General features: G+C 37.3%; 2 protein-coding genes and 2 pseudogenes across 2 annotated transcripts; 3 read left to right on the top strand and 1 right to left on the bottom strand.

The window, feature by feature from the left end:
* Positions 1-2,320: 2,320 nt before the first annotated feature.
* On the top strand, positions 2,321-3,386 carry LOC120154581 (annotated as a pseudogene).
* A 350-nt stretch (positions 3,387-3,736) lies between these two features.
* Positions 3,737-4,534, top strand: LOC120154558 (annotated as a pseudogene).
* A 292-nt stretch (positions 4,535-4,826) lies between these two features.
* On the bottom strand, positions 4,827-12,746 carry LOC120154599 (probable lysine-specific demethylase ELF6). Its single transcript, XM_039166297.1, is given in 10 exon segments — positions 4,827-6,001; positions 6,065-7,024; positions 7,719-7,895; positions 8,382-8,932; positions 9,626-9,776; positions 10,718-10,785; positions 10,983-11,061; positions 11,286-11,341; positions 11,343-11,440; positions 11,442-12,746. Coding segments are annotated over 10 exon segments (4,023 nt in total). The 5' UTR covers positions 12,435-12,746; the 3' UTR covers positions 4,827-5,111.
* Positions 12,747-20,629: 7,883 nt separating this feature from the next.
* On the top strand, positions 20,630-23,294 carry LOC120154580 (dolichyl-diphosphooligosaccharide--protein glycosyltransferase subunit 1B-like; the record flags this gene model as incomplete). The annotated part of the gene is made up of 6 exons (XM_039166281.1): positions 20,630-21,228; positions 21,326-21,470; positions 22,037-22,216; positions 22,300-22,368; positions 22,510-22,599; positions 23,082-23,294. Coding segments are annotated over 6 exons (1,206 nt in total), but the record flags the coding sequence as incomplete, so codon positions are not given.
* Positions 23,295-23,761: the final 467 nt, after the last annotated feature.

Raw genomic sequence — 23,761 nt, 5'->3', positions numbered from 1 at the left:
TCTTTGCCCCCCATTGTTGAGGGTGATACTTGGTTAGAGTTGAATCATAAGAAACAATATTATAGGCTCAAAAGGGGAAAACAATGGGTATATATACATATAAAAGGATAAATGAAACAAAGCTGTTCATCATCTCATACACGGAAGTCTTTGTAAAAGAGATATCCCTAGGGGGACGAGTATTCATGATTAATCGTATTTACATGAAAACAATGTAATTAATGCATGATAGAATTATTTCAATGATTCTCTTTATTTTTTCTTCTTTCATTTTCTCATAGTATGCCCCAATTATTCGAATTCTCTTGCAAAAACTTGATCTGCAACACTCCATCTTGTCTTTTTTGCAGGAAAGGTCCTGTCACACCCTCATAATTTATTGAGGTTGCTAAACGAATGTTGGTTCTATGCCTAGGAAGGGAAATGTGTGATTTTAAAGTCGTTATTCTGAAGAAGGTAATGTTATTGAAAGGTTTTTTCTGTCTAGAAGGAAGGAGTTCACATTCTGATATCCCCACTGGAGGAAATGAAGAGCTTGATTCAGGCAGACAAAGTGGGAATTGAATTCATTAGGTGGTAGGGTTAAACACTGTCGTTTTTGCCCTTTCTTTATACCAAAAAAAATCGTTGAATATAAGACTCCAAGTCGTCGTGAGTGACGAGGGAAGCACAAGCTTTAAAGCTTTCAGGATCGATTCTGCAATTGAAGCCCAAATTCTACAAAGCATCGGTGTTCTTTTGTTTGATTGTAAATATAATCATAGATATTTTTTCCCTCTAATTTAAAACCTGAAAACTCGAAAACAGTTTTCTAATGAAACACCGAAATCATCATCTTTACGTTTTGAGTTTTTCACTGCCTTTTGTTTTTGTTTAAAAAACATTTTCTATTTTTATTCAGTTTTTTTTTAATATTTTTTCATTATTTTCTAAGAAGATAAAAATAACTTCCATTTCTTAATCAATAATTGAAAATAATTATTGTTTCAATTTAATTAGTATTATAAGAGGAGATGAGATTAAACATATTGAATCGTTGAATATAATCTTCCAATAATTGATTCGTCGGGTTCAAACCGTTCTCTCGCGTCTTTCGCCTGAAGATGTCTCAGTTTCGGCGGGTACTTTTTTACAGTAGTTTTAATGTTTCTGTGTTTCTCTTACTAGGGCTTTATTCATATGAGCTGAAAACTGGGGTGTGCGTCTGTGGAACTTTACGAATTGGGGTTTCTTTGCATTTGTTTCAGCACTTTCAATCAATAGAACATTTGGGTTTTTATTTTGTCTAAAGACAACCTTTTGGGTTTCCTCGTCTTGCATTTTTTGAAATGAAAGGCTGTGAGTTGAGATCAGTGACGATCTAGAAATTAAAAAATAGGGGTCCAAAATTGTGATAACCTATTTTAAAAAATTTTGGGAATGTAAATTTTCTTATTTTTTTCTATTTTTATTAACAAATTAAACTAAATTTAATATTTTGGCTCCCCTAGGGAGCCATGTACATCCGCCCCTGGTTGAGATATATTGAAAATCTTGATCTTTTCTTGTGCTGTGGATTTTTTTCCCTGGTACAATGTTTTCAAAACAGTGTGGTAATATAAAACAGTTCATAGCTATGTTATTCGAATTCGGTGTGAGTTTCAGATGTAGGTACTAGTCCAGTATATTTATGCTCAATTTTTTGAAGTTTTTCCATGTATTTAGAGAGGTTCCTCAAAGAGGGTCATATTTTTGATGTAAAGTGTATTAGCATGCATTATTGCAATGCATGTGAAACATGGCTGTATTCTTAGGGGAGGGATATCTAATTTTTTGTGGTATTATCAGTAGTCTTGTTAAATGATAGCATAGCGGGGTAGAGGATAGAAAACCAGAGGTTACTTTGAGTAGTTTAATGCCGGGGAATTGTGAATACAGGTCTGATTGTGATGAATCTAAGTTCAATTTATGAGAAATAGAAATTTATGCAAATGTCAGTGTATACTTTATGATAACATAGGCACTTCTTTACAGCTAGGGGCCTAAATGGCTCCATGTTTTGAGTTTGGTTCATTGTGTTTAGCTCATTGGCTGGTTTCATCAATCTGTTATTTAGAAATTTTTACCGGGACTTCCATTCAAAGATCTAGTGTTAACGATTTTGCCTAGAACTAGCTGTTCAGAGTTTAAGGTTTAGTTCTTCTGCGTTAGAAATGTTTTTGGGTCATTGAGGTGGTAATAGTTTTTTTAGTGTAACAGACGGATGTTTTCTAGCTGCGTTAAAGGGGTTAGCTTTCCATAGTTTTCTCAATCCTACATATTTAGCAGATTCCCTTGAGGAATGGCAACTGAAAATCAAGGCAAGTCTGATTTAGTAGTGGATAATGAAGTGGTTGTGTATGCTCATTATCATGTTTAAACTGTAAAGTCTTCCGATCGATGAGACTTTAGGCCTTCTTTTCTTTTGTTAGTAGATGTGCCAAGAAAGTTGAACACTATAACCTTTGTTATTCTTCGATTTTCTTGATGTACCATTGTTTGACACTCATATTTGATGCATGGAGTCTCCAACTATGTAAATCTTCAAAAGAAAAATGAATGTACTCTTTTCGAACATGATTGTTTGACACTCACACTCGAGTCTGAGTAACATGTCGTCCGTATATATGTCTGACACGGATGTGTTCAATTGTTAAAGTTTTTCCATTTAAAAGAGTTCTTTAGGGGGTCACATCCCGGTACTCTTCTCCTAAAATGTTCTGGACATGTGTACCTAAAAGATAAATGAAGATTCAGAGAACCATAGATTGCAATTCTTTTTTGCCTTTCTAGTTCTGAATGTTAACCCTTTGCTGAAAGAACCTCCTTCACCAGCCTTATCTTCTGCAAGTGTATCCTTGGGCACTAGGTATAACTTTTTTAGAAGATGGCTCCAGAATCAACCCGATCCTTCCGGCCAGGCTAATGATAACACCAAGATCCACGAAGCTGACAGTTTAAACCTGCTTCTTGCATGGCCAATGTACCTTCTGAGACGAACGGTTCTTCCGTGAAGCATAATGCTATATCTAACTTGAAAATGTCGGCAAGACACGATCTTGCAATGATATTTACGTGCAAAGTCTGTGAAACGCGATCTGTGAAGACAGTTTGCCGTGAATCTTATGAGAAAGGTGTGGTGGTGGCAAGATGTGGAGGGTGTAATAATTTACATCTGATCGCGGATCGGCTCGGGTGGTTTGGGGAACCCGGAAGCATAGAGGATTATCTAGCTGCTCGAGGGGAAGAAGTGAAGAAAGGCTCTGTTGATACCCTGAATCCAACTCTTGAAGATTTAGGTGGAAAGGGGGCCATTTAAACACGCAAATATGAAAGGGATGAGACTTCTTTGACATTTTTCAGTCTTGTTTATTAATAAATTTAAATGCTATTTTGATGCGGATAAATTTAAAAATAAATAATCATTAGGAATAGTTGAAAAATTGAAAAGTAAATAACGAACAGCATTAGGCAGGTTGAGGATGAATTCTCATAGGTGACATCGGGAAAGCTATTGGATCCCTTTTTCTTATATTTTTGCATATGGAGTTCATTCCATGTTTATTATAATTTGAATTTTTTTTAAATATATTTTCTTTAATTTTTATAAAAATATCTTGAGACAAATACCCTCCTTTTCCCACTCAAATTACATTTTTACATTCCTTGAAGTCCCCACTCCACCCTCCGTTCTCCACATCGCACTCTCTAGAGACCTCTCAAATTTTCCACTTGTCTTGTCACTCACAAACACCTCCAAATCCAATGGCCGCCGCCGCTCCACCGCTCCACCATCCGATGTCCCGGACGCATCCATGGCGGAAACAACTCCGATAGGCCACCCTGTGTTCACCAGGATCCGCCTAGCCACCCCTTTAGACGTCCCTTTCATCCACAAACTAATCCACCAAATGGCCGTCTATGAAAAGCTGACCCACCTCTTCACCGCCACGGAATCCTCCCTCTCTTCCACCCTTTTCGTCTCCCCTCCTTTCCAGTCCTTGGCAGTTTTCCTCCTCGAACTTTCCTCTTCTCCTATTCCTCCACTCCACTCCCTTCCATTTCCCCCTCCCCCTCTTTCACCCCCATAGAGAAAACTTTGTACTTCGACCTCCCCTTAGACGACCCTGAAAAAGATGCCTTTTCGGTTCATTATGGAAATGATCAAGTTGCGATCGCTGGGTTCGTTTTGTTTTTCCCCAACTACTCTACATTTCTGGGGAAACCAGGGTTTTATATAGAGGATTTGTTCGTCAGAGAATGCTATAGGAGGAAAGGGTTTGGGAAAATGTTGCTGTCGGCAGTGGCGAAGCAGCCGGTGAAAATGGAGTACGGGAGAGTCGAATGGGTGGTTTTGGATTGGAACGTAAATGCCATTAAGTTTTATGAACAAATGGGTGCTCAAGTCTTGCCTGAATGGAGAATTTGCAGGCTGACCGGTGATCATCTTCAAGCTTATCAGAATGGCAATCTTTAGCTGTTTTATTTGAGCTTCATGGTACTCGAATAAATGAGAGGGGGCTTCTGTGTGGTTTTAGTTGGATTCTCAGTCAAATACTGAAACTTAATATCCAGAAATTCCGTTTTAATGTTTCAGCTTATATTTGTGTTTGCTTGTTTCAGAAGTTATTGTGGTTGTGTATATTTACTGTGATCTTTTGACATCTGCTTTCTAAATGAAAAATGGATTTAATTCAGAATTTTATTTTTTTATCGGATTGAACTTTTGCTGTTAGCAAATTAATTTCATGAAATTTTCATTACTGATAAATTAAAATTACTTATAAAACTAACTCAAAACTAATTAATGAACAAACCTGAATGAGAGGCCACAGCCTTCAACCTTGCACTTATATGGGCGTTCTCCGGTGTGCACCCGTATATGGTCAGTCCTAGCCCATGCCCACTTGAATGACATGGAACAACCTTTCCATGGGCACTTGAGGGGCCTATCATCATCATGGACTCGTTGATGAAGGATTGCATATTTGTGGGAACGGAATTTCTTTCCACATCCATCATACGCACACCGATTCCATTTGTGCAACCTCAACTCTTCCTTTGTCTCGAAACTCAAATGGCAGCCTCCCAGGTCACATCCATGAGACCCTTTTTTTTATTGTTTTCTTACTCTGGGTATGAACTGAAGGTTTCCTCATCTCTTTTGTTGGCAGCCCCTCAGAAGATGCTTTACACGCATTAAGACTACTGGTTGCATCTTTCCGAGCCCTTGGTCTCAACCCTTCACATGGACTTCTAATAAAGCCATAACCACCAACCTTTTCAGGTGTTTTCTCCAGTTCTCTCTTCTTCTTTCTTCCATAGATGGCCCTTGGCTTACAACCTGCCATAAAAGACCCGTGATCTTCATTCTCTTCCAACGAACAAACTTCCTCGCCATCATTTGCATTCACGGTAGTATGAGTTACTCTATTTGTTCTTGAGTAGCTTTGGGTTGCGATAGTTGTCTGATTTACAGGACTATGACAGCAAGAAACAGTTTCTTCATATGCTGTTGCAGCATCATTCGGCTTCTCCAGATAACCGCTATCTTGGTGGACCTCAGAGCAAGCTTCTATCACCAATTGAGTAGGGTGCTTTTCTTGGATTGGCAAATTGGAACCAGTTATAACTTCATCCTCAGCGGTTCTTTCTGTACCTCGAGTTTCTTGCAATACTTCAACATCTAAGGTCACATCAGTATGATTGATACAAGGATTCTTGGAAATTGTGGAATAATCTTCAACAGAGAGGTTAGCAGACCGATCACTTCCCCCTGGCATGACAGAACCAGAGAGAAGCCCTTCCTTGCTTGCATTAATCTGGATTTCCTGCCGCTCTTCTTTATTCTTGGAATTCGTACCATCACAAGAATATGCTGCAGCACAGGGCTCCTTCGGATCCTCAGATCTTAACATCGCCTTGCAGTTATTTCTGCTGGTAGCTTCAGTTTCTTGCTGCGCTTCGTTCTCAGAAGTCATACATGAGTTTATGGAAAATTTTGGAACAGTCATGTCCTCCCATCCTTGATCAAATCTTCCAGCACATCGCTGAGCAGAATGATAACTTGTTGAGCTACCAAGATTTACCGAACCATAGCCAGAAGCCAGTGCCTCACTCTGTCCTTCAGAAAGTGGATTGCTGCAAACCTCAGTAGCAATGGCAGTGTTCTCCACATACCTTTCATCATCCGAAAAAATGCAGCATTTAGAACCCTCATCGGCAGGATAAATCTCATCACTCTTACTGTTACTCTCCATAAGCTTGATCACGCTTTTCTTTTGAGAACTAGCACAGGCTGTCAAACTCCAAGTTTCATCATCCAGATCCAATTCCTCCAAAATTTTGTTCTGGTCCTTTTCTGCCACTGAAGAAGGCAGGATCTCAAGTTGTCTCTGAATTGAGTCACTTCTGGCATTTATCTTGGATTTATTTCCACCATGTTCATCAAGGAGTTGACTCGACGCATCCAAATATTCTCTTGGCAACTTAATCTTCAACATTTCACTGCCCCCGCCAGCTCCAGTAGAAAAATCATGTTCTCTCTTTTTCCTTCTTAAATACTGAATAATTTTATGTCCATAATTAGAAATGTTACTATCAAAATTTTCCACCAATATTTCATTTACTTCCGTTACGACGCTTTGATGTGGTTTGGATGGTGATGGATGGTTTAACTTGCTTTTTGAACGGGATTTTCGTAACTGCCATTTTATGTTTAATAACTCCGAACTGCTGTATTTATCAGCAAAAGGACCACTCAATGGTAGTGCATGCTGAACCTGCTTAAATGGATAGTTTTTTCGGACTTTGATACAGTACCGCGAGTTAACACCAAGTTTGGAGGTCCAGTCTTCCTGAATTTCATCATGTTCATCATCAATTGCAAAATTTATCAAATTCAGATCCTCCTCGAATGTTGCATCTAGTGGAACATCACTGTAATTAAAAGGGATGCCAATAGCGTCCGCAACCGGTATTGCATGTGCCTTTATTTTCTGATAATCTGACAGATCAGAGAAAAGATCTAAAGAACTATTTCAAAACAACGAAGAAGCAAATATATGAAATGGTTGAATAGCAGATAGCAGCAAATATTACAATTACAGACCTATGTTATGTTGACAAAATCTGACATTTTTTTACCCGGATTTTTAAGAAGACATATCCTTAAATATCTGGCAATGGTTCAAGGAATAATTTCCTAAAATTACCAATGCAAGCTGTAAATACTGAAATCAGTTCTGATTTCAGTATGATTTAGACTAGCCTAGTTTAAGCTAATATTCCAAAATAGTTGAACACTCTTGTAGGCTATAAAAGGCTGTATTTGATTGTCAATTAAACAAGTGAAAATTACGATTCTTTTCTTAATTCTTCTATTTCCATTGTTATCTAGTTTTAACATGTTAACTCAGACTTGGGTGTTTAAAATTCGGGTATGAGTCCAACAGGGATGGGTTCAAGTTTTTTTAACAAATTTTCATGTATTTGGAGGATCATTAGAAGATCATATCTCCATACTCGTGTCCAAGTATGATGCAGAAACAGATGTCAGGAATGGGTAGTCACGTCATGGGTCTGCTGTTCATTTCTACTTTTTGATCAGTCATTGATAAAAACTGGAATGCAGCCTAAATGTAGATAAACTGATTTGATGAATAGAATATTCGGGCAGGCAGATCGGAAGTCAATCTTACCTGAATGGCAAATCACCAGTATTTTTGCTCCACCTTTGGACTGCAAAAGCTCATCAACTTGAACAGCATGCTTCAGGCAGAAAATCCGAGGTCTCAAATATTTATTACAGGTGTTCCATCCTTTGGAAAACTTGGTTATCGATTGTAATGGTGAATCCTTGGAAGGAAGTGATAGATCTGCAACATGGTTGAGGTTGTCTGCAGAGTAAAGCACTAGGTTTACTTTAATTATCATTTGAAAAGCCTGAAAAGATGGTGAAGCAAACTTCTCCAGTTCAATTAAATGCCTTCAATTTCTACCGTGAAAACAAACAAAGAGCCTCAATGGAAAACATTCAACCCTCTTCCATAAACCTGAATATTGAGAAAATCATAGCACATCCAACCTATGCTACTACTGGATTTGGGTGTGAGTGTAGGATATAAGTATGTATTCAGCATATCATATCCAAGTCCATATATAAGTAAAACATCGCTGTTGGACATAACTACTTTAAGAAAATTAAGATAAGTTCTAGACTCCAAGTTTAGGGCAACACATTTAACTCACACGAATATTATCAGACCATGTATGTGACAATTTGAGTGATGGACAACATTAAGTCAGAAATGAACTGATGATAAACTTGAGAAACAAAAGTTTATGAGAAAGGGGTCTCATACCCAAAACTGAGCCCTTGACACGGCAAGAACTCTTAGTTCCCAAGACTGTTGGACCTTGTCTTGAAACATGATACGCAGGTAGTTCCATCATTGCTCCCTCAGATGGTTGTACCACAGACATAAATGGATAACCTAGAATTCCGCAAGCCACACAGACCAGTGTCCCTGAATTAACTTGTAAATCACATGTCAGATCGTCATCATTAGAATATAAATGGTTCAGATTTTCCATGTAGAAGCTCATCTCATCTAAGAGATTCTTTTGATCAGATTTATCTTCAATGTGAATGTCAGAAATATTTTCTTGCAGCATCCCAGATTCTGTAGCATTTCCGCTGGGTAATTCGGAATCTTTGCTCGTATAAGGAAGTAACAAAGGGTCCCACATTATTGCACTATAAGTCGATTCTCTTTTTAGAAGAAGAGATAACAATTTATTTTCAGTTAACAAATCTTCTATAAATGCCTTCTTTACTAACACCTCTCGTTCTTCCTTCAAGCGATCTCTCAGACGTGAACTGCGAGAACCAGGAAGCAAGGATCTTGGTATCCTATAATGGAAACAAATTATGTGAAACAGACATGAGAAACGAGACAGCTCAATAGATATTATTACAACCAAATTTTAGAAAAATAATGCAAAGAACTACAAAGATTTACGCAGAACCCTATGTGAATTAAGCTTGATATTAAAAAATGGCATAATTTGCGAATTATGGATTAACTGCAGTTGATTAAAGGACAAAAATAATGCCATAATTTTGGTTACAGATTGTTCTAAATACACAAGTTCATTTTGTGTCTAAAACTGTTATAAATAAATAAAACAATTAAAAAAACAAAGATGCCATAAATTTTGGGATGAACTGCAGTTGATTAAACAGTATAAACAAAAACAGTGCCATAAATTTTGTTACAGTTTCCTAACAACTAAAAACATAGGTTTCAAACATAAGTACTAAACAAATATAAAGAGTCGGATCAACATAGCATATTACTATTTTATCAAAAAAACATAGCATATTACTATACTGAGCCTTATATTTATTAACTTTAAATTAGAAACAGAAACAGCTGCCTGTAGGCCCACTGTTTCAATTCTTGACATGCTATCTGCATCGGGCAACCCTCATCCACTGAGCAAAGAAATATCAAGAATATAAATCTTCATAGTGCCAGATTTCTGAACAAACAGATATAGCATAACTTCAATCCATGTTTTGCTTAGATAAATACAAACTGACCTTGACACAAAAGACATGGTCAAAAGGTATAACAGCTGCTGATGAGAAAGCATTGGAAGATAGTTCATAGCCGCTCTACGCACAGCAGCTTCTTTAGCGACTGGAAGCCACTGTGGAGTTCCGAAGTTTGCAGCTTCCCCGCAATTAAAACCTGTTTAGTAAAACAATTGACCACAGCAAACAATGAGAATTGGAAAGTGATAAAAAGTCCACAGTAAATGTATGCTCAATTTATTTTCACGGATTTCAATGTATTTGGATGGTCCAGGGAGGATCATATCACCATAAATATGCGTGGTTATGCATTGGACATTGGGACTTCAAAAACAATGAAGAAGCAAAGCAACACAGTCTCAGACAATATTCAGATGTAGGTTCACAATGACCACACTAAAAGGCCCTTCCGCATTGTGGTGGTTTATGAAACATTGGTACACAGATAATTTCAGGTTAGTCCTAATTCTAGTTCCATGGTAAAATCACACATACGTCATAAGAGTATTTTTCACATAAGACGTCCACCTTCAGAACTCATTTTAAATACCTTTAAGCATGATGATTAATGAGATCACCATCAGCAAGACCTTGCTCACAAATGATAGATAGATAGCCTCATCCCCCACCCAACCTAGACCAAAACGCTTTGACAATGAAATTCTTCCCTGTCCCCTCCCTTTTAGTTCTTCTCCAGAAGGAAGAAAATTAGAAGGGAAAAAGAGAACTATTTTTCTCATAATTACGAGTCAATAATTTCCAAAACTAACAGAGGAAGTGAAACTTATCAATCCCGTTTGGAGCCTCAAATTTTTTAAATATAAACACATTTGTTATGCCACGCCGATAATTTTCCAGACAATTTACCCCTATGAGAACCTCTCTATCCATTCTTACCAGATCATGTCAAGCTAAAATGTGTGCCTATTAAAAAAAACTGTTTCTTGAATAAGGCATGTTCATTAATATTTTGCACAGTTTCCATTATGTGCTTCTTATAGTCAATAGAACATAAATATGCAGTATTAGATCCCCATTCAGGAGCAACACAATTGATGAAATTCTCATAAAGGTGAAAATCAACTATAAAGAAATTACCATGGCTGAATCCTACGTGGTCGGCTCTCGAAAAAGTCACAACAAATTCACCAGGATTCTGTACTAACCTGAAGAAACAACAGAATAAAGTAGAATTTCAAAATTTCAGAAGAAAACACCAAATCGCAGACTTTGCAGTACAAAGCAAGCCTCAAAAGTTTTCCAAGAATGGGATGTTAACATCCTCACATCTGCAAGTTCAATATCATTAGGAGATCAGGGAAGACTAAGGATACAATTACTCAAAAGAATAAAATCAACTCACCTACAACAAGGAATGCCAGATGTGACAATCATATCAGGTGATAGAAGAGTTGTCTTTTCACCCAGTAATGACAGAGCAGCTGGCAATAAAGGATACAATTACTCAAAAGATATAAAAGTTGCAATAATCAATTATGTCCGATAGGATATCAAACGTTCCTAATATATGATGAAATGAAATAATGTCAACAAAATATGTACTATAATCCATAAACCATGAAATGAAATCATGCAAAACATTCTTGAATCCAACCCCGATGTAATTCTCAACAACCTAATATAAGATGACAAAAAAGTGACATACCTAAGCGGTCAATGTTACCACCATAACCCTCGGTGAGGATAACTTCCTCAAACATGATCTCCAGGAACAGCATACCAAGTCTTTGAAGAGCCAGTATGAAGAAAATTCATGCTATGAAGCTCATGATCTTCAGCATGCCATGCAAACCAGCTAAACAACATGCCATGCAAACCAGCTAAACAACATGCCAATATAAACCATGGGAGAAGTAACACCAGAAATATCATCAGGCATAAAACGTGTAAGTGAGTCAGCGGAGAGAGCAATCACTTGAAGATTCCAAGGACTATTTGATAGCTTCCAACCAGCGGTACCTTCCATATCATTTCCAGCATTTCCATTCTTTCTTTTAGAATGAGAACTTCCATCTGATGCCATGGTTGACAATGTAGTTGATGACTTGGGTGTTTCTACATGTTTATCTAGGTTACATTTAACGGAAGTATCTTTAATCTCATCCCTCTGTGAATTATTTACAGTATCAATCTCATCTTTCTTAAATTCTGAGTTTTTCCTCCTGTATGACATCCTATTCCTCCTCCTCCTATGAAAATACTGAAATTGATCGTCCGGTTCCCCAAAACCTGATCCAGGGACATCATTAGCATATTCCACATATATAGACTTCTCTGAAGCCAACTTCCAATATAATGCCTCAATATGCAATGGTGATACCTCCTTAAGCACACCCAATAAACTATTTGCCAATGTCTTAGACTTGGATTCAAACTGCTCTACTGTATAAATCGCCCCACTTTGCCCCACTTGCTTCTGAGCACCACATAGTGGACTATTAGCCACCCCTTTCATTCTCTTCCCACTCTCTCCCAGCTCCTGATGTCGAGTCGTAAACACCGCCCTTCTTTCCGCTTCATCACCACCAATATCCCCAAAACTCGAAACAGAATCAACATTCACATCACTTCCTAATTCCGGACATTTGGACAGCGACCTATTCAAATTGTTAAAAACATACTTTTTCGATGGTTTTGGAAATGGCGGGATAATCTTACATATACCATAAGAACTAACTTCTTTCTCAATCTTTGATATATATGCAATGGGGTCAGCAAACTCTGTATCAGTCGGCCGAAGTTCAGGTGCCAATGGCAACCTTTTAAGCCACTTTGGTACTTCAACATTTCCCATTTACAACAAAGATTCTAAACAACGAAGAACAACATAACCCAATCAAATCATGAGCCCTTAACAAACATTGCTCATGGGTGTTTCAAAGTGAGGCATGACAATTAACAAAAACCCTATTCTCTAAATCGCTCGATTCCATTGTTCTAACACGTTTCCAAACGTGGATTTCTCTTGTTTCTTGGTTTTCTTCAATCGAAACTACATAAAACCCCAAAGTTCTAGGGTAAAAGTTCCAAATCCATTGCTTTTAAAAATCTATCAAATAAATTGGGGGAAATAAAAAAAAAGAATTAAAACCTGGAGAACCACCTGAAGCCGCTTGAAAATCTTGACAATAGTCTTTACAAAGCGGGAAACAACATGGGGAGGAAGCTAGGTTTAGATCAACCCAGACGGTGCAAGTTAGCAGGGGAGGGTGGAAAAGGCTAACGTGCAAGGGGATGATGGTGCAGTTGTATGGACCGTACGATATTCGATGACATGATGTGGAGGGCTGTAAATGAGAGAGACATATCGCGAGCTATTTAACAACTCGGTTAAAATTTAATAAATATTTGAATCGAATGAACTCGAACTTAAATTAGAGCTCGACTCGAATTCTTAACGAGTCGAAACGAGCTACTTGATACTCGATTCGAAAATATAATATATTAAGATTTTTTTTTTTAAAAATAAATTATTAATAATATTAACATTTATGTGTTTATTTTTTAAAAAATACAATAAGACTTTTATGTATTTAAGGTTCATGTTCGAGTTTGAGGATTCAATCTTGTTAAGTTTAAGAAAAAAAATTTCATTTCGAGCAATTTTCGAGCTGCTTACGAGCTTCAGTTCAAGATTTCAAATTCGAGTCGAGCTTAAAAATTTTAAGCTCGCGAGTTTTCGAGTCGAGTCAAGCTCTATTTTAGATTTTTCGATTCGAGTCGAGTTCAATAATATTCGAATTCGACTCTTTTACACCCCTAATAATATTCGAATTCGAATTCATTTCGAGCAATTAATCCTTGTGTTGTTTAGAAACCTTGCGGATAACTCAGTTAAATGATCTCGATAATTAAAGATAATATTATTTTTTAAAAAAAATTATTAATTTTAAATAAATATAAAATAGAATTTGTTCGAAGATAATTTCTTATGACATTAAATGCTCAACTCTTAACATTTTTTTTCTCAAATTTGAGATTTTAAAGAATAATAATAATTATTTACCGTTTAAATTTAAATAATTATGTCTATAAAATATATATTATCAATAATTAAAAAAATAAATAAATATTATCTTATAATCATCTCATATTATTATTATAATAGTTAATAAAACGCTATAATAGATCAGCTGTGCAGCGGTTGATGACAGTAGATCCCTTATAAGTCCCATGAAAAGATGTATAGTGCAGTAGCAAGGCCCAATGGAGTTGACACAACCAATCATTTATTATTTCTACGTTGTTGGTCCTGGAAGACTTTGCCCCAAAATCGAAGCCAGTTTTACTCCAATGGAGGCTCCGATCAGGGCTACAAAAATCCTGGGTTTCACTCTCTTCTTTCTTCTATTCTTCGTATGCAGATCCTCTCCTTTACATAATCTATTGATCTCCAACGCTGAGCGTAGAGTAAGCATCAACCCCTCCCTTCTCTCATTTCTATATTTCCACTTTTTAATCTTGGATTTATTCCAAATTGTTAAAATTATGATGCGTGGTTCAGAAATTTATTTTAAAAAAACTCATTTTAGGTAAGGAATTATATGTGGGTTTATATTTTAAATGCTCCAATCGTTAAAGAAAATGTAAGATGCTCGATCTTAATATTCTTTGTCTTGTTTTGGTTAATTTGGTTCCTTTTGAGCTTACTTATTTAATTTTTTTGGCTAATTTGGCTTAGGATATACAGTTCCAATTTTTTAAGAACTGAGTTTAGGTAAGATTATATATGAGTTTTGGATCATAGAAGCTCCAAATTTTAAAAATAAAAATTACAAGATACTTGATCTCAATATTTTTATTTCATTTTGTTTAATTTGTCTTCTTTTGAGCTTATTTATTTTCTAAATATTGTTTTTGGTTGTTGCAGATTGAATTGACCTCCCACATTGTCAAAGTTTACCTGACTTTGAAGGTAATTTCTCTCTTAATACTACAAGTTTATTTAATTTGATTACTATAATTTATGTATGTGTGTGTGTGAATATATTATATATGAATTATTAACGAATGACGAGAGCGATGGAGACTTTTCTGATGAATGGGTTGAAGAATCACCGGAGAATCAGTGCGATGTTGATGGGATTTTGAGGGACGATGTTGCCTAAGGGGTTGGAGTGATGAACAAGGTTAGTTCGATTCCGTGCGATCCAGATTTGCTGACAGGTGGCGTCCTTGCCTCTGCTACCGGAATTATTGAGGAATTAGTTCCGAGAAATCAAAATTCGGTGGAGGTGGATATTAATAAGAAGGACAATTGTGAAATCCTAATGATGCAGAAACTATCGGGTTCAAATAGGGATATTAACGAGCAAATTCGAGATGGTGAGATTGGGTCCATCAGACATAATTCTCCTGATAAAAATACTTCCAACTTACGTATTGTTCCAGGTTACATCGAAGGAGGTTCGATTCAGCTTGATGCTCAAGGGAAATTCAAGTTAGTGGGCTCTCTTCCAAATCATGGCTGCTCGATAGAAAAGAAGGCGTCAAACAACAGTGTCGGAAATAAAATCTACAAGAGAGTATATAGTAGAAGTAGGGGAAGGAGCAATTCGAGAGAGAAAAAGGAAGGAAAAAGCAAAGTCCTTAGGGCATTGTTCGGATGAGGAGGAAAAAGCTCGGGCTAGTTGGGAAGTAAGCAACTTGATGGGTGTTACGTTTCGAGGAGGAAAAAAAGCTTTCATGGAAAAGGCGAAGACAGTGTTTGAGAAAAATACGATGGCGGATGAACAATGATATCCTGTGGGTAGTGGGTGTTTTTTTTTCTTTTTTTTATGTCGAGTTTTAGTATGATAACGTGGAATGTGCAGGGGTTGGGTAGGAAAGAAAAGGTTAGGGCTGTGAGGAATATTATCTTAGGGAAGAGGCCAATGCTAATGGTCATTCAAGAAACGAAGTTGGAGAGTATCATTCCTTCCTTAAGGAGGAGGTTGGGAGTAAATCTTTTGAAAGGTTTTGTAAAATCTCCAGCAGTCGACTCTTCAGGAGGATTGTTAACGCTTTAGGATGAAAGTAAATTAAAGGTGGAGACAGAATATGTACAGGACAGGTTTATTGCAGTAAAAGGTAATCTGAAAGAAATGTTTATTTCTTGTTGGTTTATTAATGTTTATGGACCGACTGTTGATTTGGAAAAAGAATCTTTTTTTGAGGAGTTGTTAGCCTTTGAAAGGTCCTATTTATTTGGGATGAGACTTTAATGCATACCTGTCAGAAGAAGATAAAATGGGGAGAGGTCACAACAGGTTCTCAATGACAATCTTTAATGAGTTTGTACAAAAAGCTAGCCTGAATGATCTCCCTATGTCGGGTGGTAACTTTACTTGGAGAAATAATAGGGATTGTCCAACATTTGTCAGATTGGACAGGTTTCTAGTGGATTATAACTTCTTGTCGGTCTTCCCATCTGTGAGTCAGATTTTGCTCATGAGATCTTTATCGGACCACAATGCAATTAGTTTGGAAAGCAAGGGTTTGGATTGGGGGCTGAAACCTTTCAGATTGTTCAATTACGTGATGGAAGAAGATGGATTCAAGGATAGAATGGTCGAGGAATTTTAGAGAGCAAGGCTGGGTAGTAGAAGAAAAGGAATATACAATATTCTTAGAAGCGCCAAACCGGTAATGAAGGACTGTTCTAAAGTTAGTTTCAGCAGTATACAACGATCAATTTGGAGTTGGAAAAAATAATTCATGAATCGGAGCTGCAAATGCAACAAGGTTCCACTACTATCCCTATGGAATCTTTGGGTTCGGCAAGAAGGAAGCTTTGGGATCTATACAAAAAAGAAGAGGCAGTGTGGTTACAGAAATAACGTGTTAAGTGGTGCTTGGAGGGTGATTGCAACACTAGATTTTTCCATATGTGTGCAGCAAACAGAGGAAGGGTGAATGCTATTAAAGTCCTGAAAGTGGGGGACATTTGACATCAAATCCTGAAGAGATTAAAGAAAACGTGGTTACTTATTTCAAAGAAGCGTTCAATAAGAACCCTACAGTGGAGGTGGAGGCGATGGAGTTTAATTTCTCTAGGATTTCAGCGGATCAGAATTTGTTTTTAGAGAGACACTTCTCAGTGGAAGAAGTTTGGGATGCAATTTCGTCGTCGGATAGCAACAAGGCACCGGGACCTAACGGATTGACAATGGGGTTCTTCAAAAAGTTTTGGCAGGAATTAAAAGATGACACCATGAAGTTTTTTTTGTGATTTCTTTGCAGGGAAAAAATGGGATAAAGAGGTAAATCATTCATTCATTACCTTAATCCCGAAAAAATCGAATTCGGAAAACGTCGAGGATTTTAGACCAATAAGCCTTATGGGTGGACTATATAAGGATATTGTCAAAGGTGTTATCCAGAAGATTAAGTCAATGTATGGATGCAGTAGTTGACCCTTCCCAATTTGCTTTCATTCTGGGTAGGCAAATCACGGATTGTTCCTTTATCGCGAACGAGGGCATCTACTGTTGGAGGAGGAAAGGTCTTCAAGGAGTAGCGTTTAAGGTTGATTTTAGAAGAGCGTATGACTCAATCGATTGGAATTTGCTATTGAAATTAGTGGATTGCATGGGGTTTGGTCAGAGATAGAGATCTTGGATGAAAATGTGTGTTTCTACGGCTTCCATTTCGGTGTTGGTGAATGGTTCTCCTTTGGATGAATTTCGGATTGCGAGAGGTCTTCGTTAGGGTTGCTCTCTTTCCCCGCTCCTTTTCAATTTGGTTGTCGAACTGTTGAGCTTGATGTTGTCGAAAGTTGTGAGGTTAGGCTTGTTTAGAGGTTTTGAGATTGGGAGTCCGGGAGATACTTTTGAGCTCTCCCATCTTCAATTCGCAGACGATTTGTTAATTTTTTGTAATGCGTCTATTGGGGAATTGAAAAATGTTAGAAGAGTGCTTCTGATTTTTGAGTTGATGTCAGAATTGAAGATTAATCTTTCAAAGAGCAGGTTATTCGGTATCAACGTGAATGATGAGATTATTTCTGAGTGGGCTGTTGCAATAGGGTGCACAGTGGGTTCTTTTCCAACGGAATACTTGGGGCTTCCTCATGGGCCAAAGAAAAATTCAATGTCTCTATGAGATACGATTATTCAAAAGTTCTACAAAAAGTTGACCGGGTGGAAGTCTGCCTCTCTATCCATCGCTGGTAGAGTGGTGTTGATTAAGTTGGTCTTTTGCTCCTTACTAATATACTTCATGTCGTTTTTTTAGATTACCGAGGTGTATTTTGAAGAGGCTCAACTCAATTATGGCAAATTTTCTTTGGGGGAAAGTCGAGTATTAAAAATAAAATTCATTGGGTTAATTGGGAGATTGCCTGCAAACCTAAGGTGTTGGGAGGGATTGGGGTTCCAAATCTTGAGCTTATGAATAGAGCTTTATTAGGAAAATTGACCTGGAAGTTTGCCAAGGAGAAACATTCCTGGTGGAAAAAGGATAATTTGTTGCAAAAACAATAGTAATCCGAATACTATGGGGTGGATAGTTCGGCCTCTTACAAAGCTTCTTGGATATGGAAAGGGGTTGTGAAGAATTGTTGTTCCGATGATGAGTTTGGGGAATGTTTTGCGAAGTAACTTTATGCTAAAGACGGGCAATGGGGACTCAATAAGATTCTGGCATGACGCTTGGCTGGATGGAGTTTCATTGAGGGCACGTTTTCCTCGCTTGTTCGCATTATCAATCAACAAGGAGGGGAAGATCACCGATTTCAGGAAAAATAATTCGTCAAGCTATTTCTGGGATATTCCCATGAGGAGAAATCTTGCTGATTGGGAGTTGATGCAATGGAATGAGCTTATGGCATTGTTGTATAATTTAAATCCTTCGTCATCGATGGATGATAGTCTTGTATGGGCGGGAGAAGGAGATGGGAGGCTTTCAGTGAAATCTTGTCTTGAATTTTTTTGAGATCGTCGTTCGATAGTTTTCCTTGAGAAAGAAATATTTGGGCCGGTGTAGCTCCTCCTAGGGTTGACTTTTTTATTTGGCAAGTGGTGCACAAGAAGGTTGTGGTCAAGGTAGAGCTAATAAAACGTGGGGTGCAAGGTATAAAAGATCCTAATTGTTCGTTCTGTGGGTTGGTTCAAAAAACGATTTCTCATCTATTCTTTTCTTGCAAAGTGTCTTAGGGGTTATGGGATAGCTTTTTGCGCCGGTGGGATATTTCCTTTGCAATTCCAGAGTGCCCTGTAGCCTTATTTTCAGTTTGGATAGATCTTGTGCCATGCACATGCGTTTGGACCTTCATCCCAGGAGCAGTTCTGTGGTCAATTTGGAAAATGAGAAATTATATTATTTTTAATAATGGGAAATTAGATTGCACTTTGTTATCTTTTCTATCAAGGTACAGAGTGACATCATGGTTTTCTTCAAAATTTCCTAAATTGATGGTATCTTTTGATAGTCTTGTTGGGGATCTGGTGCTAGCTGATCGTGTTATGTTCGATGAAATAATATCACAAAAGGTATTCAGTTGGTCTCCTCCTCCTACTGGTTTTGTTAAAGTAAATGTAGATGGTGCGATGGACAGGTGGTGGTCGAAGGGAGGAATTGGTGGGCTTATCAGAGATGAGAAATGAGTGATGTTGGGTTCATTCTTAGAAAAAGTGGGATCCGGTCCTCCTATTATGGCAGAATTGATGGCAGTGAGGAGAGGTTTGAATCTGTTTCTAGATTCGAATTTGTCAGTGAATCGAAGACTCATTTTGGAATTAGATAGTTCAGTGGCAGTGGAGTGGATAAAATATCTAGCTAGCTCCACTCCAATGTTTCTATCCATTGTTAAAGATATTGCAGCCATTGTGGTCAATAAAGAGGTCATTGTCCGTCATGTGGTGAGAGTAGCTAATTGTGAAGCGGATGAATTTGCCAAACAAGGAATTGGTTAAATGATGGGGATTAATTGGGTTGTTATTTTTCTATTATTGGTATATCAGGAACATTAGGGAATGTTATTTGTTTCTAATTGGTTGATTAACCTATGAGGTAGTTTTGTTGTAGGGTATAAACATATTCATGTAGGTAGTGATGTTTTGCATTGTGTTGAGTGGCCTGCCATCATTTTTGGGTGGTAGTCTGATCTTATTGTAATTGGTTCTTATGCAATAAAATCTCTAAGGCACTCTTTTCCTCCTTCCAATGTCCGTTGACTCTTTGTTGCTTGACGGTTATGAAGGGGTTTTTAATGAGGCCTTCCCTTTTATCAAAAAAAAAATATATAAATTATTGTTTAAATCATTTTAGTGTAAAGGAGTCGAGGTTTTATATTTCAGTTTTGAATTGGGTGCCTAAAATTGAACTGTGAATGTAAGTTTCTGCTAGTTTTTCCTATGTCGGGCACTTGTTTTTTAATGCTTTTATCATTTTATTTTGTGCTTGCCATAATTATTGTTTAAATCATTTTAGTGTAAAGGAGTCGAGTTTTATATTTCAGTTTTGAATTGGGTGCCTAAAATTGAACTGTGAATGTAAGTTTCTGCTAGTTTTTCCTATGTCGGGCACTTGTTTTTTAATGCTTTTATCATTTTATTTTGTGCTTGCCATTTTTTTTGTATGTGTCTATGTGTTTCAATACATATATTTTTGAAGAATTAACATTTTACAGAAATAAATTTAAACTATTTTTAATAGGGAAATGCATAATTTACTTTTTTATCAAGCGCTTATATTTCAGTGAACTATTTTTAGGTAATTATGTGGTTTTTTAATCAAAGAGGATTTTGCCTTTTAGCAACTTCTGATGCAGCAGATTTTATATAGCAAAACAATCATAAACAATGGAATCTATAATTTCTTACGGGTTTATGCAGGTGAACTAATTCGAGGCACCTTTAAGTACTAACATCAATAGTACGAGTAATATATTATTAACATCTAGTGTTCTGAGATTTTTATGTATTTTACTGTGCACAATTGTATATAAATATATGTGCTTGTATGTATCTCTTTTAGGTTGAGAATGCCGGTAGTTCGACTACTTCATAAATTCTTCTTGCTTTCCCACCCACTCAAGTTGATCATCTAGCAACAGTTGAAGCAGTAGTGACAAAAGGAAAGCGGAAGAAGACTACTTTAGTCCGTCTTGATGTTAAACCGACTGAACTGCCTGATGCACCAAATGGCACTAAATATTTTACTATTTATTTGGCTAATCCCATAAATTCTGGTGAAAGTACGACACTAGAAGTGTTGTACTTGTTTACACACTTCCTAGAACCTTTTCCAGCAGAGATAGGCCAATCAGAATCTCAATTAGTATATTATCGTGATAGTGCGTTAATATTGTCGCCGTATCATATTAAGCAACAAACAACTTTCATTAAGACACCAAGTACTAAGGTGGAATCGTTCACAAGGGTGGTACCCACGAGCCGTGCAGGCACTGAAATGAAGTATGGGCCATATGAGGATCATCCACCATACTCTTCTTCTCCAATTCTTGTACATTTTGAGAATAATAGCCCATTTCCTGTGGTTGAGGAGCTTGTTCGTGAAGTTGAGATATCTCATTGGGGCAACCTTCAGGTCACAGAGCAATACACATTGGTTCATGGCGGTGCTCGGCACAAAGGTGTATTTTCAAGGTAGAGTAGATACTGCCTAACTGGATTCAGCTTGAAAGATCGAGAAATGCACATTTCTATGATTTTATAGTCGTTTTCTGGTGCATACTATTTTCAGGGTTGAGTACCAATCCAGGCCAACTTTGAGTGGTACGTCCTCATTGCGATACCTTCTGGCAAGACTACCTCCTAGGGTTCATTCTGTCTACCGGGATGAAATAGGGAACATCTCATCATCACACCTGCGTATGGATTCCCGTAAGGTATTCAAATGTGTTTCTCTTCAATTTTGTCTCTCCTTTGTTCCCTTGCAGCTTTTCTTTAACTACCAAATCATTTACCTTGCCAGCTTTAGAATTTTCTTGATTTTTGAGTTATTCCTAAAAACAAATATCCCAGTTTCCTGGTTGTCTGACCATGCAGATGTTTAAAACCCTTGTATTTGTAATTCTTCTGTTGGCATGTAAGTTTCTATTTGAAATGACTTAGGAATGTGTTTTTAGGAACGATGGGTTTTATTCCATTTCCACATTGATTCCTATTACAATAGTATGCATTTATAATGGAAAGAGGTCCCTTGCATCTTGCGTTTTAAATGCAAGTTTTTTTTTATATTTCTGGCTTAGTTATATTTTGTTACTATTGCACAACAAGGTTTTTCCCAGTCTTTTAATCATCCATTTATTTCTTACTGCATCACTTCCCATGTTCCAATTAAGCAAAAGTCAACGTAATATGAAAGGTTTTCTTTTTAATCTTTTTATATCGTTCTATTGCAGCTTTTTTCTCTTTGGTATGTTGATTGTTGACTAAGTTTGTTCTCTTATAGTCTGAACTGGAAATTGAACCACGGTATCCTTTATTTGGAGGTTGGAAAGCAACTTTTGTCATCGGTTATGGGCTACCGTTACAAGACTTCCTTTTCGAGTCATCTGATGACAGGCGTTACCTCAACTTTACCTTTGGATGCCCCCTTCTTGAGACTGTGGTTGACAAGTTAACTGTCAAAGTAGGCTTATAGTTGTTTTTACATTTGTTCAAAATTTGGAAATATGAATTTACTATGATCGGACCTAATATGCTATGCTTCAGGTTGTGTTACCTGAGGGATCAAAAGACCCATTGGCTGTGATTCCCTTTCCCGTGGAGCAGCATCTTGAGGTAATTATTCCCAATTTGATGATCTCTTTTGAGTTTTCATATCAGATTCACAATGCATGCATGTATTTATATACGTTATGGTCAAGCTTTTGTCTTTTGTCATATTCGTCAACAAAGATGTGTTCCATTTGAATCTTGCAGACCAAATATTCTTACCTTGATGTTGTGGGAAGGACTGTGGTGGTCATGGAAAAGAAGAATCTTGTTCCCTCGCACAACTCTCATTTCCAGGTAATTTATCACCTCTTCCATTTGCATTATACCTTTTCATTGGTATCAATTTTATCGTTGTCCATGATGAGTCCATCTCCTCGTGATTTTCTAATTCGGTGCAAAGATCACCATGGTAACTGAAACCTTCAAGTGATGAATGATTGATATACAGAAGTACTATTCTGGAGGCTCTTCGAATGAATCTAGGTAGTCTTTAGTCCTTGCAAGTCTGATATTGGTGCAAATAAGTAGATTTGATAAATGTGTTATAGAAAACTGTCAAAATGCTGGCATAGACTTGTTTGTAGGTTCGGCGCCAATATCAGATTTACAAATTAAATTACTCAATTCTATATCACCAAGATTGAATTGCAGTTTCGACTATAATAGAGTAGAGACACTGCCTAGATCTTTTAGCCTCAAAAAGCACGCCCATTAATGTTAGCAGAACATGATTTTCTTCAATCTCATGTGTTTTCTTTATGGACCCCTCTTTGCAGGTTCACTACACCTTCAAGCCAATCTTCATGCTTGCAGAGCCTCTGATGCTGGTGTCTGCATTCTTCTTGTTTTTCGTGGCTTGTGTAGCTTACCTGCACATTGATCTTTCCATCCGTAAGTGAAACATCGTGGTGTTCACAATCGGAAAATTATCAAATAGTTCTAAATTGTCACTCTTTAGATTGCTGTGAAGCCAGATTCCATCAGGTGAGATAATACACAAACTCTAGAATTAGGGCATTGTCTTGTGTGCTGAAATCACAAAACCTGAGAAATTTTCTGGGACGAATAATAGTTTCCCACTAGAAAAACTTTTGTTTTTACCATGGTTATCAAAATCGGACCGGACCGGCTGGTTCAACCAGTTGAACCGTGAACCAGTGGCCTGTCCGGTCCGATTAACTTCCAAAATCAGTTTTGCAATGAACCGATTGAAAACCGGCTGAAAATCGGTGTGACCACTGGTTCTGTTTTTTTCTTTTTAAAAAAAATTAAACCAAAACGACTTCGTTTGTTAAACGAGCCAAGTCGAACTCAAGTATTGCTGAGCTCGACTCGAACTATAAAAATTTAAAAGTAAGCTCAACTCGACTTAAAAACTCACGAGCTAAAAATTATCAAGTTCAACTCGAACTCGAAATATAATATTGAAACTTGAACTCGAAAAGGCTCGAACTCA

Source organism: Hibiscus syriacus, unplaced genomic scaffold (assembly GCF_006381635.1).
Source record: "Hibiscus syriacus cultivar Baekdansim isolate YM2019G1 unplaced genomic scaffold, ASM638163v2 tig00111132_pilon, whole genome shotgun sequence".
NCBI lineage: Eukaryota > Viridiplantae > Streptophyta > Magnoliopsida > Malvales > Malvaceae > Hibiscus > Hibiscus syriacus.
The sequence above is the reverse complement of the archived record's forward strand: the minus strand, read 5'-3'. Positions and strand labels throughout refer to the sequence as shown.